The following is a 14,445-nucleotide window of genomic DNA, read 5'->3' as shown; positions in this document are numbered from 1 at the left end:
AGAACCTTGCAGAAGTTGGTAGCTGTGACTGGGGAAGAAAATGAAAGTGGAATTGTGGCTTACTGCCCAGGTGGCAGCCATCATACAAAAAGGAGAGATAAGACAGATCACTAGCCACTAGCTTGGTGCTAAAGGAGGGAAGTTCATAAATGTGTGTTATTGATGTGCAGCGGGAGTTGGGAGAGATTATCAACTTGAATGACATTCTTGAAACGCAGAAGCTGTGAGGTATAGCACAGTGGTAGAGCATTTGCTTAGCAGGTGCAAGGCCCTTGAGTTCAATCCCATGAACCACCCAAAGATATGTGCATAAAAAGCATATATAGAAGCCTATCCCTTATTTGTATCCTCATCCACCTGGAGCCAAGATGGGAACCTAGAATCACAGTTAAAAGCTTAGGAGTGACCCAGGTGCTGGAAGTTCATGCCTGTAATCCCCACTACTCAAGAAGATCGTGGTCCAAAGAGAGCTTGGGTAGCAAATGAATTTCTTATCTCCAATTAAGCTGACAAAACCTTGAAATGGAGGTATGGTTCAAGTAGTAGAATGCCAGCCTTGAGCAAACTATAACATGAAAGGGGGGAGGGAAGGAAGGAAGGAAGAGAGGGAGGGAGGGAGGAAAGAAGGAAAGGAGGGAGGGAGGGAGGGAGAAAAGCCAAGCAAGAACACTTAAGGCCCTGAGTTCAAGTCCCAGTAATGGCAAAAAATAAAGTGTAAGTAAGAGTGTCCAGAAAGCAGTCACAATGGCCATGCAAGGAAATTTTGGTTCAGATTCTGGGAAGAGCATAGTTGTATTCAGCTGCCATCCAATGGCTGCTCAGGTTCCTATCACAGTCAAGGAGAAAGAAATGGGCCTTACAGCTGGTAATGAACCTCAGGCAGCTGTAGGAAGTGGTTGTGCACAGGAAGGAAACACAAATATATAAAAGCAGCAGACAGTTAGCTTGCAAAGGCCTAGACAGGCAGAGGTGGAGGAGAGATACTTATTACACAGGCTTGCCATTAGCCACCACAGAGAGCGCAGTTGAGTCATGCCAAGTTGTCATCTGCTTCAGAATGTGAGCTGCTTTATAGAGTCATTTCCACTGGAAATGCTTGCAATTGACATAGGAAACATACTGAAGTCACATGGTAGAATATGTATTGGAATATAGCAAATTTGCTGATTCAAGGCAAAGACGTTGGCTGACAGGTCTAGGAGCATCAGATGCCCTTGGCGTATAACAACACATATGTCACCTTGTGATCCAGGAACCTACAGTTCCCCCATTGAAAGGAAATATTCAGTGGGATTTTTCTTAGTATTTTCACAGATTTATGAAGCCATTACCATTTTGAACAACTGAACATTTGATCACACTAAAAGGAAACAAACCGTGTACCCATGAGCGCTGTCTCTGTACCTCCTGCCCCAGCCTCTGGTTGTACTTATCTCTTTCTGTCTTTATGCAGCTGTATTTCCAGAATTTTCCCTATCCATTTTTTTTTAATTTGAAAATGTAACTTCAATAGAGGTTAAGCACAGAGAATAACAGACTTTTTTGTGTCTTTTCCTATCCCAGCCCTATTTTTATATATATGGTCAAAAAATAACCATGCATGCTCTTTGCCAAAATTGAAACAGTATTAAAGGTGACTAATCTCTCTTTGTTCTCTCCCATGGTAGTGTTCCCAAATACAAATGGGAATTTTTCTATTTACACTTCTTCACTGAGCTTTTTTTTTTAAAAAAAAAAAAAAGCATACTTGCTCTATAGTAGCAATAATTCCAGTTATGTATCAGATTGGCTTGATCGATTTTGATAGCTATGGAATATTCCCTAGTGTGTATATGTCATAACTCCTATGGTCTGTTTCCTTCAACCCACTTACAGCTATTGCAACTTGTATAGTCCTGCAAGTATATTGTCCTGCAACAATATACTTGCAGGACTTACTTTCTTTACTTTCTTTAATACTCAGGAGGCTGAGATCTGAGGACCACAGTTCAAAGCCAGCCCAGGCAGTAAACTCTGAGTCTCTTATCTCCAAATAACCATCAAAAAGAAAAAGGAAGCCAAAAGTAGAGCTGTGGCTCAAGTGGTAGGGTGCCCCTTGAGCAGAAAAAGCTGAGGGACAGCGTTCAGGCCCTGAGTTCAAGCTCCAGCACTGATGTGTGCACACACGTGTGTGCATACACACACGCATGCGCACACATGCACACACACACACACATTTCCCCTTTTCTCTATTGATGTGAAACACCTTTTATTATGTACTTTATTTTTCTGTGTACTTACTAAGTCCTGCTTTGGGGCAAATGTAGAGTAAATGGCCAGGTTTATGATGGTATTTTGTTCAGAGATATTCAGTGCAGTCCTGCTCAGCCACCCTGATCCTTTGGTCAGGAAAGGCCAACATTTTATGACCTACATTTAGGAATCTTTGTCACCTCTTTTCTCCAAGTGTCCGCTATATGTCATTATCCTCCTTATGTTCTGGAGCAGTTTGTTCTCCAACTAACTCCCATCCAACTAACAGCCTCAAAATTAGTATATGATACATGCAGTGGACATTACCATTCCCACCTTTGCTTAATTCAGTCATGTTCACCCAAGAAAATAAGTATTTGAGAAATCAGGCCTGGTTGCTTTAGAAAAAAGCATGGAAATGTGATTCATTGTGGGTAAAACTTAACATTGCCACAGGAGGTCACTCTTGAGTAGTCTTTGATGCTGGATTTGGGTTGAAAGGAAAAGTCCTACCATTGTTAAGATAAATGCAACCTAAAAGTGATATGGGAAATGGATGAAACTACGTGATTTGGATTTAACTTTCTTTTCTGATAATGGCATCTTTGGATGTGATCTACATAAAAACATTTAGAAAATTAGTCAACATGTAATACCTTCTATCTTTACCAGTGAAACCAGTAGGTATAATTTAGTACATTACTATCTGTCTCTCCTGGTCATGCTTACATACACATGAACACAGACACACACCAGACACACAGACACACACACACAGACACACAGACACACAGACACACACACACACACACACACCAGAAAAAATGTAAATACATTGCTATCTATCTGATTTTTCTTCTAGCTCTTTCCACCTAAGATTTCAATATGATATGTTTAACATATCAGGAACATGTATTATGTCCCCTTTGTATACATGGGAAAAAAGAGTTCATTGTAGCTTTTACAGGGAATGATAATGGTCCAGCATCCCAGGGGGCTTTTGGCGGGGATCTTAGGCTACTTTATCATGAACTATAGAGCTGACCCTTTTTTCCAGACAGGCTTCCATGCCTTCCTGGCTATCTTTAGGTAACCATCTTATGAGGACAGAAGTCACCTAGTAGAGAGGAAAATCAGGCTGAGCCTAGACTTCACAGGCTTAGAGCTATAGGTGCAAATGGCAATGTTTTCCCACACAAAACCATGGGCCAGGGCCTTTCTGCTCCCTATCAAATAACCAAAAAACCAAAATTATTGTGTATTTCCATTTTGCACAAGGTGTTCGGGTACCTTTTATTGGGAAACACCAGCCTATATTCTGATAAATGAGTTTTACTTAATTCATTTCAAGTGGCTTGGCTCGTGAAATTGGCATGTACAGTAGTATATATTTGGAGGTGATTATGGGGCAAGGGTTTTGTCTGCCTTCAAATTACATTTTTCTTCTCTCCATTAAATCCTTAAGTGAGGAAAGTTGGTAGGTTGGTTTTAGAAATGAAGGCTGTCTGCTCAGGTTACTGTGGGTTTGGTTGCTATCTGAGGATGATGTTTTTAAAGGAAAACAAACATAGACTTCATTATAGTAACACTTTTCCTTTTCCTTCCAAAGACATTAGAAAAAAATCTAAAATTGGTATCTTATGACTAACAGTCTCTACTTTATTGGGAAGTTTTTTCCTTTTTCTGCTATGACTACTGACCTATTTGGATTTGTAACCACCATCTCAAGTGCTTTCAAACTGTTTATGTAGTACAGCTTTTGTTTCTTCTTCACAGATTAGAATTTATTTTGAAGAGTTGTTCATGTATTGATCAGTCCTTTTGCTCAGCTTTTCTTGGATCTGAAGACTGATGTCTTTGGGTGATGATCAATGTCTCAGTCATTGTCTCTTTGAGTGTTGTCTCTATAGTCCTTTACCTATTGAGTATTTACGAAATGTTTGATTATTTCCTATTTCTCAAACTTTTTCTTTGTTTTTATTCCCTTGCCTGGATAGTCTTTGTCATCTTTTTTATTCTTATCTAAGCTTATAATTTATTTCTTTAAAATATAAAGCAGCTGAGGGCTGGTGGCTCATGCCTATAATCCTACTTACTCAGGAGGCTGAGATCTGAGGATTGAAGTTCAAAGCCAACCAGGGCAGAAAAGTTCCCATGAGACTCTTATCCCCAGTTAACCACCAGAACACTGGAAGTGGAACTGTGGCTCAAATTGGTAGCATGGTAGCCTTGAGCAAAAGAGCTTAGGGACAGCGCCCATGCGGGCCCTGATTTCAAGCCCCACAACCAACAAAAACAACAACAACAATAACAAAACAAAGCAATCACTTTATGCTCCCTTTCAACTAATGCTAGTATGTCATACTAGGATCTTATGATTTGGTCACAGATGTTTCTCCTGACTTGGTTTGTAACGATTCTGTGAATCTCTTATTTTCCTTAGACATTTCTCCTCTTTCCAAGAGTATTTGCTTTTATTGTTGCCAACTACCTTGTAGCATTACCCCCAAACTTTCCACAGTTTCACTTCAAATTAAACACTCAGACTGAGGAGATGGGGCTCCTCCATTAAATAAGCTCTTGAGGGTTTTCATAGTATTCAAAATAGGAATTTGGACAGCCTTTAGTCACATATATATTTTTTTTTGGTCTGTCATGGGGTTTGAACCGGACAGCCGTTAGGAAGCATAAAGATATGGTTTTGAATTCTGCAAAGAACTAACCTTCTTCATTCAGCATTGAGTCAGAGACAGTGAACATTCTTCCTAGGCAGCAGGTTTGTTTTTCACTCCTTCCAACTCTGAGGGAAGGCCCTCTAGTGGCCTTGTGCTATGTCAGGGTTTCTTGTTTACATCCTCCATTCAGTCTGGCTCCAGACTTGATCTTTCATCCCTTGTCAGCAAAACTGAACCCTGATTATTAGGACTCCAGAGAAGCCCTCAGAGCAAGCACACTACTGTCTGCTGGCTTCTCAGGGTGACCTATTTCTGCCTTTGCTCCCGCTGATGATTTCTGCTGCCATCTCTGCTTGGCAATGGATTTGTAAAAGTAGTTGCCTTGGATTTCAGTGTCATCTAGCATTGTAGTTGTTTCACTGGGAAAGGAAATCAGGCTGCCTAGTTAACAAGAGTGTAGTCTAGAACTCCAAAAGTCATCTGGGTCTAGGGATGTAGCCATGTGGAATAAGAGTAGCCTTCCCTTACACCTACCTCATTTATCTATTGGTTGCTTGAGATAGAAGTCAGCCTTGGTAATTCTAACGTAGAGATGGTTATTAAGGCTTGGGACTGGTTGCTACATTCTTTTGCAGCATTGAAAAGAGGCTAGCTTGAAGATATGGGCTGAGTTCTGCAGGTTTCAGCATTCTACTGTAATGTAAATGCCCAAACCTTAAAAAAAAAAAAAAAAAAAGGGACTCAGATGTGTGTGTGCTAATGTTTGCAACAGCAATGTTCCCCTTATCCAAATTACAGAGATCAACCCAGGTATCCAACCACAGATGAGTAGGTAAATTAAATGTGCTATGTCCATTCAATGGACGATTACTCAGCCATAAAAAAATCAAGTACCAATATATGCTACAACATGGATGAAACTTGTAAAGAAAGAAGCCAGAGTGAGAAGGCCGCATATATAGTATAATTGCATTTGTATGAGAAATGAGAAATGTAGACCAGTTAAAAATATAGAGATATTGTTTGACGAGGCCTGCCAGTCAAGGAATGGGGATTGACTGCTTGATAGTATGGAAATTTTCCTTCTGGCACTAGATAGAGATAACAGCTCTATTCATTGTGAATATACTTAGTGCCATTAAATGTATACTACCTTAAGTAGTTTAAGAGATTATCTAAGCTGGGCCCCAGTGGCTCACACCTGTAATCCTAAAGAGGCTTGAGATCTCAGTTGGAAGCCAGCACAAGCAGGAAAGACTATGAGACTCTTACTTCCCGTTAACCACCAGAAAGCCTGAAGTAGAGATGAGGCTCAAGTGGTAGAACACCAGCCAAAACAAACAAACAACCCCAAAACAAAAAAGCCAAGTGAGAGTGTGCAAGGCACTGAGTTCAAGCCCAAGTACCAACACACATGAATAATCTATGTCATTTGGATTTTACCAGTTTTTAAAACTGCTATGTTTGAAGTACTTAAGATTAGGACAGGTATGGCTTCATGCTGCCATCCCAGTCTTGATCCTGGCACAGTCCAACTCTACGTTGTCATCAGAGGATGACACAGTGACTGGCATATTTTATGCCAAGAGTAGGGCTTGAACTCAGGGCCTTGTGCTCTTGCTTAGCTGTTTTGCTTAAGCCTGGCTTAAGGCTTGTAGAGTTACCATGTGAACCATACCTCCAATTCTGGGCAAAGGAAACAGACTCAGAGTTTCCATTCTCCTTGAGCCTCGAGTGCAATGAAGCTCCTACTTACATGCTTACTTATGACATGACATCCTTAACTGGAACTTTTGTCCCAATCATCTGTTCCACAAAGCAGCCCAGTGGTAGGTACTGTGTAACTTGCTTTCAGTTGTACCTATGATTTTTAAAAAATATACCAAATACAAATAAATCAAATGTCAACATCTTATCTAGCAGCTTTATCCATTATAAAGACAGTCCGTCACCTACCGCCTTTCTAATAATGGCTCATTTAGTGTGGGCCCCTGATCATGCCTGGCTTATAATATGTGAATTCTAATTCTTTTTATTATCGTAAGTGCTATTTTTTTTTGTTATATTCCTAAACTACTTTTTTGTGCTGGTCCTGGGGCTTCAACTCAGGGCTTGGGTGCTGTCCCTGAGTTTTTTTTTTGCCCAAGGCTAGTGCTGTACTACTTGAGTCACAGCTCCACTTCTGTCTCTTTGGTGGTTTTCCTGTCTGGGCTGGCTTCAAACTGTGTTCCTCAGAACTGAGCCTCCTGAGTAGTTTGGATGACAGATGTGAGCCATCCGGGCTTGGCTTTTAAACTTCCTTTTTTTGTTTGTTTGTTTTTTGCTGGTCTTGGGGCCTGAACTTGGGCCTGGGCACTGTCCCTCAGCTCTTCAGCTCAAGGCTAATGCCCTACCACCTGAGCCACAGCGCCACTTCCAGCTTTTTCTACTTCTGTGGTGCTGAGGAATCCAACTCTGGGCCTTATGCATGCAAGACAAGCACTCTACCACTGAGCCACCTTCCTAGCCCCTTACATTTTTTATTTGATGTGTTTATTTTTTATTTTTTATTTTTGTCGGTTGTGGGCTTGAACTCTGGGCCTGGGCGCTGTCCCTCAGCTCTTCAGCTCAAGGCGAGCGCTCTACCACTTGAGCCACAGCGCCACTTCTGCCCCTTACATTTTTAAGCACCATTGTTTTGGCAGTGATGGGGATGGAGCCCAGGGCCTCAAGCATGCTAGCTATTCTCCAGACCCTTAAAAACCTGTTTTAACGTGCTCTTTTGCATCTGTCCTCAGGGTCACTTCTATTGCCGACAGGCTGAATGTGGAATTTGCTCTGATCCACAAAGAGAGGAAGAAAGCAAATGAAGTGGACCGGATGGTTCTGGTGGGTGACGTGAAGGACCGCGTGGCCATTCTGGTGGATGACATGGCTGATACGTGCGGCACCATCTGCCACGCTGCAGATAAGTATGTGAGATGGTTCAGGAAAGCATGTCCTTAAGAAAGACAAAATATCCTGTTTTCAAAATCAGGCTTGCTTTCCCTAATTCTTCTAGATGCATTTATTTTTGGCATTCTTTTCATGGTAGGAAAGGAACCATTGGCCTTTTCATTTTCCAAATTGGACTTCCAATGTATTTTTCAAATGGTCAAAGGAAGTACTGTTCCAGAAACTGAGCCCAGAAGGGAAGACAGTCGGGGGGGGGGGGGGGGGCGTTACTGGGCCCGTTGCTTCTTATGGCTTAGCCTTTGCCCATGTGGCTTTCCAGATGCTAGAAAGATCTGACGTCCCGGGTAGGAGCCTCCCTGAGCCACACACAGCTAAGGAGCCCTTCCAGATATGGCCATTCCCATTTGAGATGCACTAGATATCTCCTAATAAACTTTCTATGTAGATCACACATCAAAATGACCTATTTTGGTTCTATTTGCTTAGCCAGTAGTTTACAAACTGGGGCACAGTTTTGCTCCCCAGGTGACATCTTTGGTCATCACAACTAAGAGGGGAGGAGTATTGCTGGTAGGTGGAAGCCAGGGGTGCTGCTAATTTTTCCTATAATGCACAGAACAACTCCAGACTAAAGAATTGGCTGAGCCCAAATGCTAATGTTGATAATTCCTGATTTAGTAGAGTAGTATTTTTTTTTACACAGGCCTTAAAAGTTCCTGGTTTGGCTAATAAATGTAAGTGGAATTTGTCTCATCTTCTTTATAGAATTTACTTTTTACTTTCAACACTGATACTCAAGGCGCGTATTTCAAAAATATTTATATACACTTAATTTTCATGTGCATGCTGGGATGTATGCTTGAACTCAGGGCTTCACTCTCACTTGACTTTTTTACCCCCCAGGCTAGTTCTACATCACTTGAAACATGCCTGGACTTCTAGCTTCTTGCTGGTTAATTGGTGATAAGAGTCTTGAGGATTTGTCTCTCAGATCTCAGCTTTCTAAGGAGACAGTCTGATAGGCTGGTTTGTTTTGTTTTGTTTGTTTTTGACAGGGCTTCATTATGTAGCTCAGACTGCCCTCACACTCAAGATCTTCCGTTCTTATTCTCCCCAGTGGTGACATCATGGCCGTGTGTTTCCATACCTGGTTAATTTTTATCTTCTATTTTATAGGCTACTCTCAGCCGGAGCCACCAAAGTTTATGCGATTCTTACCCATGGGATTTTCTCTGGGCCAGCCATTTCCAGAATTAATAATGCTGCCTTTGAAGCTGTTGTTGTCACCAACACAATCCCACAAGAGGACAAGATGAAACACTGCTCTAAGATTCAGGTACTATCTATACCCCAGGGAGAACCAAGCTGCAAGGCACCTACTTCACATCCCTACAAGCAAAATCCAGCATCCAGCTTTCTGTGTATGTGTGTATGGGTGCTGGCTAATGCTGCAGTGTCTCATCACCACAGGAATCCTATCAGGTCCCTGAGAAGTGCCAGGATCAGTAGAGGGCAAGGTTTACTAGTTAGAAAAGGTAAACTAATAAAATCACAGTGGAAAGACAGTAAGAAATAAATGCACCCAGATTAAGCACGGGATTTCTCTATGACCCAGTAATGCCAACTTCTAGGTGTGTCCCCCCCAAAAAAAATTTGGAAAGATGCTAAAACAAAAACTTACACACAAATAACTGTAGCAATACCGATCATAATACTCCAAAGTAGTAACACCCAAACGTCCATCAGTGTATGCATAGTTAACCAAAGTGTGGTCTATTGTTATACTGGGGTCATAGTCAGATTTTAAGAAGAAAGGAGGGCTGGGAAGGTGGCTCAGTGGTAGAGTGCTTGCCTTGCATGCATGAGGCCCTGAGTTCAATTCCTCAGCACCACATAAGCAAAAAGAAAAAAAAGCCAGAAGTGGCGCTGTGGCTCAAGTGGTAGAGCGCTAGCCTTGAGGTGAAGAGCTGAGGGACAGTGCCCAGGCCCAGAGTTCAGGCCCCACGACTGGACCCCTCCCCCCAAAAAAGAAGAAAGGAATCCTGACATATGCTACAATATGGGTGAATCTTGAAAACATGCTAAGTGAAATATGCCAATCACAGAAACAGGAATATTACATGATTGGATTTGAATGAATTACATAGATTAGGAGTAGATGGAGAGCAAAAGCATAATTGTGGTTACCAGTGAACAGACGAGGGAGGAGTGGGGAGTTCATGTTGAAAGAATACACAGTTTTTATTTGGGATGATAAAAAATGTTTTGGAAATAAGTGATGGTGATATTTACACAACATTGGGCATGTAATTAATACTATTCAATTATATGCTTCCAAGTGGTTTAAGATGGCAAGTTTTAGGTTTTCTCTCTATATTAGCACAACTTAAAATAGGAGGGTAGTGTACTGAGGATCTCCAGAACTCCACTCATTCCTACTCCTCCCACCTGGGTTCTCACAGACCACCAGAGAGAGAGAGTGCTGACCACCTGACACCGACTGGCCTGAAGAAGAGTTTTGCCTCAATGTTTCAGTGAACCTTGGCCAGTCATTTCATTCCCAAGCCTTAGTTCCCCTAGTAGAGCAGGCAAGTGGGACATGGTGACCCTCTAATGGATACAGATCCATTAGAGAAAGGAGCTAAGTTCAAAAATGGTTAAGCTAGTGGTTCCTTTTGAGTGATGAACAATATTTTAGCTTGAGAGACGGTGAACTATGGCCCAGAGGCCAAATCTACCATCTATACTTATAAACAAAGTTTTATTGGTACATAGGCACAGCCATTCATTCATATGTGCCTGTGACTGCTTTCTGCTGCAGTGGGGAAGTTGAGCATCTGTAAGTAACATCACACCTACAAAGCCAACAAGGTTGACTTTCTGAAAGAGCAGTTTGATGATCCCTGGATTAGATGATCACAAATGTGATCTTAAATGGATATAGTAGTTGACTTTTCTGAAATAATGAGAGAGGAATAAACAACCTTCTAATGCCCAGGTAGACTGTCCCAAGGAAAGTATGTCTCCCATTCACAGTAGCACTGAAAGACTTTAGGCATCTGAACCCAAAATCCTTCCTCTGGAACCCATATGGTTTTAGCAGGTTTTGATGGGATGTTAGACCCCTAATCTCTCTGTTCTCCCTAGAGACACAGGGATGGCAGGTTTGACAGTTATTCATGTTGAATAAGTCATTCTCAGTCTTTCTTGTTTTTCAGTCTTTAAGGCAGTAGAACTAACATTTCTCTACTGTTTTCTCTTTGGCATTCAGGTGATTGACATTTCGATGATTCTGGCTGAGGCCATCCGAAGGACACACAATGGGGAGTCTGTGTCTTACCTGTTCAGCCATGTCCCACTGTAAATGCGGAATTTGAAATGTGAGCAGGTCTATTTGGACTACTCACTCATCTGTTTGCTTTTTTTTTTTTTAGCATTAGGACTCTGTAATTATAGCATATCACTGGCAGAAAGCATCAGATCTTTGTATACTCTGAGAGTCATTGTTTCCCCTTTGAAAGCTCAAGACTGGTTCTTTCTCGTTTTTGGGGGGGTAAAGGTATTGGTTATTTTGATCTTCAAGTGAATTGTCTTAAATGAGAAGTGTATTTTATTACTTTGACTTACTTAGATAAGTGATTTTCTCCTTTGTTCTTTTAGTACTTTGAGGCAACAACACCCAAGTCTAAAATTCCGTTATGGAAATTCCTAGTTTATATATTTTGAGGTTGCCAGTGGTAACTTCAAATTAAAGCCTCTTGTGTAAATATATAATGATAAGAATGCCTGGGGAAATTTGGGTGAAACCCTGTAAATCCCTTTAGTTGAGAGTGAACTTTAGACAAGGAATAATATTATAAATTTTAATTTTTCCTTTTTTAAAAAAGTAGCAATTGAGTTTCAAATAAGGAATTATGAATATTGTACTTAATTTGGACCAAATTTTATTTAGTGTACAATGAACACTAACCTATTTTTTAGCAGAGAGTAGATATATCAAAGACATTGGAGCTCTGCATCATTTTTATTTCCATTTTTAAGATGAGTCATGACTATCAGTTACTTGAAACATCCTGCCCTAAAAAAAATTGTTCCATAATTGCTGTGATTTAGAAACCATTTTGAGGTGGGGCACTGGTGGTTTATGCCTGTCATCCTAGCTACTCAAGATGCTGACATGTAAAGATTATGGTTTGAAGCCAATCTCAGTAGACAAATCTGAGAGACCATCTATAAGTAACCAGAAAGAAGCCAAATATGCAACTGTGGCTCAAGTGGTAGAGGAACAGCCATGAGTGAAAAAGCCAAGCTACAGTCAAATGCCCTGAGTTCAATCTCCAGTACTGGCACCCACACAAGAAAAGAAACCATTGCAAGAGCATAGTTCGTGAGTTTATTGTCACATAAATGTTCTCCTCTGTGTCCCCTAGGGAACCAATTGGGATGGATCTCATGTCCTCGAATCTTGTTCCTGGACATATTTTTAGCTCTTGCTTTCACTTACCATTTTCCCCCAGCATTTCACGTGGATTTCCACCAAAACAAAGACTCCAATAAGTCTCCTCATTTACTAGGCAGTTCACTATTTTGTTATAAATGAAAAGATACAATTTTGAGTGCCACCAAATGCATATTTAAACATTATCTCATCAGCTTTTGAGTATTTTTTTGCCCTTCATAACTAAAAGAAATAAAATCTCTGGCAACTGACTAGTTCAACTAAAGCTGTTGCATGAGAAGCGGGGATAAGGAAAGCCTGAAACAAGTAGAAGAACTAAGCATTAGTTGCTCCGTTAGGATACTGTTCAAGAGAAGTGGCTCAAAAGTGATGGTGAAGGGGAATTCACTGAAGAGTGCATTTTCCATAAGATGGTCCTTCATAGCATCCTCTTGAGTAGCAAAAGTCAAGCATTGACTCAGAATTTTCTTGTACACATGTTGAGAGACAACCAACTCAAGTCTTCAAACCACTTCAAAGAAGAGGATTTGCCTGCAGATAAAATCTAGCAATGATTTATAAAAAGCAACTTCTCCTCTTCATTGAATCTTAATAGCTGTAGAGAATAATTTTCCTGATCTAAATGCTTTAGGTAGAAAATGCAAATCTAGGCTAGGCATAGTGGCCAATAATCCCAGCTACTCAGTACGTAGAGATCTATAGGATCACAGTCTGAGGCTAGCCTAGGCAAAAGTTAGCAAGACTCCATCTTCACAAAATAAGTTGGGCATAGTGATACATTCCTGTCAAGCAGCTGTGCAGGAGGCATAAGTAGAAGAAGTTTAGTCCAGGCAGGCCTGGGCAAAAATGGAAATCCCTTCCTGAAAAGGAACAAAAGCAAAAGGGCAAGGGGTATGGCTCAAGTGGAGAGTGCCCATCTAGTAAGCAGTAGGCCTGAGTTCATTATCTCAGAGTGGTCAAAAAAAATGCAAATCCAGTAAGTCATTGAAAAACTTGAACTGAATTCTTTAGAGTGTCAAACTTGATGACAGCAGGAACTTTTACATTGCTACAGCAACTAGCATTCAGCTGTACTGAGCCTTTGAGTAGAATGGTGCGGTCATCTGGTAAAGTCAGCTCTGTAATGGGTTCAACACTTGGTTGGAGATGTGTAAGGAGCCTATCTTGATGCTGTGCAATTGATACTTTTGTTAAATTTTTGACATCTGTATTTTTTGAACATCTATGCTTGTACAAAAAGAGGACACCGTTGTAAACACCTGTATGTAGATAGCTCGACAGACAATGGTGTAAGTTTAAATATGTTGACATGGCTAAAAAGCCAGTTGACTTAAAGATAATATTATCTTAGAAGTATTTAAAATAATGGTCTTCAGATAAAACCCTGTTATAAAAATCTCCATGCCATTCTCTGACCTACGTACTTGTATTTTCTATCCTCATTTGGCTCCCATGTTTGTATTTTCCAAAAATCTCTGAATCCATTTATGAACTCATTTGACTGGACTTAGCCTCACATGGTGGAAATGCAGACTGGATTTGATGGTTCTAGTTCAACAAAAGTTACAAAGATTGCCTTCCTCGTGAGCAGCTTAAACCTAGAATTTTCTTCTTTCTTGCCACTCAAGGTTTGGACACGTAAGCAAAACCACCAAATGTTTTGATCCTGTCCAGATCTGCTGAATAAAGGTAGACCTGGCTATATCTACTCAAGAAGGGAACCAGAGAAATATGAATATACCAAAGGTGTTTAGCCTCCAGCTTCAATTGTATTAGCCAATTTGTAGAAGTTCACATGATAATTTCCTTTGTTAGATACATTATCAACTAGATTCAAGAAGACATTATATGCAGTGCTTGCATTGGTTTAGAATATAGAATTTTAAGATCTTCTAATGTTATACTAAACTATTTCAATAAAAAACTTACTAACAGTTTTCATAGTTTGTGTCACTCATTTGAAGTAATACGTTTGGATGGAGTTAGTAGGTATTGGTGCAGTTCCTGATAATGTTTGCTCCTTTACAATTAAAGTCTGGGTTACAAAGTTAAAGGAAAGCCAGAAACAAATTGATGGCAGCCTTTCTCCATCATGAACACTTTTGTGAAGGAGTTAATAGCGATCTCCTTTCCCCAAGGCATAGC

At 40.6% G+C, this 14,445-nt stretch overlaps 1 protein-coding gene across 2 annotated transcripts in view; it reads left to right on the top strand.

Annotated features, from left to right (window-relative positions):
• Prps2 (phosphoribosyl pyrophosphate synthetase 2) overlaps positions 1-14,228 on the top strand; it is a 30,908-nt gene extending 16,680 nt beyond the window's left edge. For both annotated transcript variants that reach the window (XM_070040872.1, XM_070040871.1), the window contains exons 5-7: positions 7,685-7,858; positions 9,018-9,177; positions 11,113-14,228. In XM_070040872.1, coding sequence (XP_069896973.1) covers positions 7,685-7,858; positions 9,018-9,177; positions 11,113-11,205 — 427 coding nt within the window. In that variant the 3' untranslated portion in view covers positions 11,206-14,228. The remainder of the gene's footprint in view (positions 1-7,684; positions 7,859-9,017; positions 9,178-11,112) is intronic.
• The last annotated feature ends 217 nt before the right edge of the window (positions 14,229-14,445 follow it).

Source organism: Dipodomys merriami, unplaced genomic scaffold (assembly GCF_024711535.1).
Source record: "Dipodomys merriami isolate MVZ:Mamm:240054 unplaced genomic scaffold, mDipMer1.0.p SCAF_3, whole genome shotgun sequence".
Classification (NCBI taxonomy): domain Eukaryota; kingdom Metazoa; phylum Chordata; class Mammalia; order Rodentia; family Heteromyidae; genus Dipodomys; species Dipodomys merriami.
The sequence above is the reverse complement of the archived record's forward strand: the minus strand, read 5'-3'. Positions and strand labels throughout refer to the sequence as shown.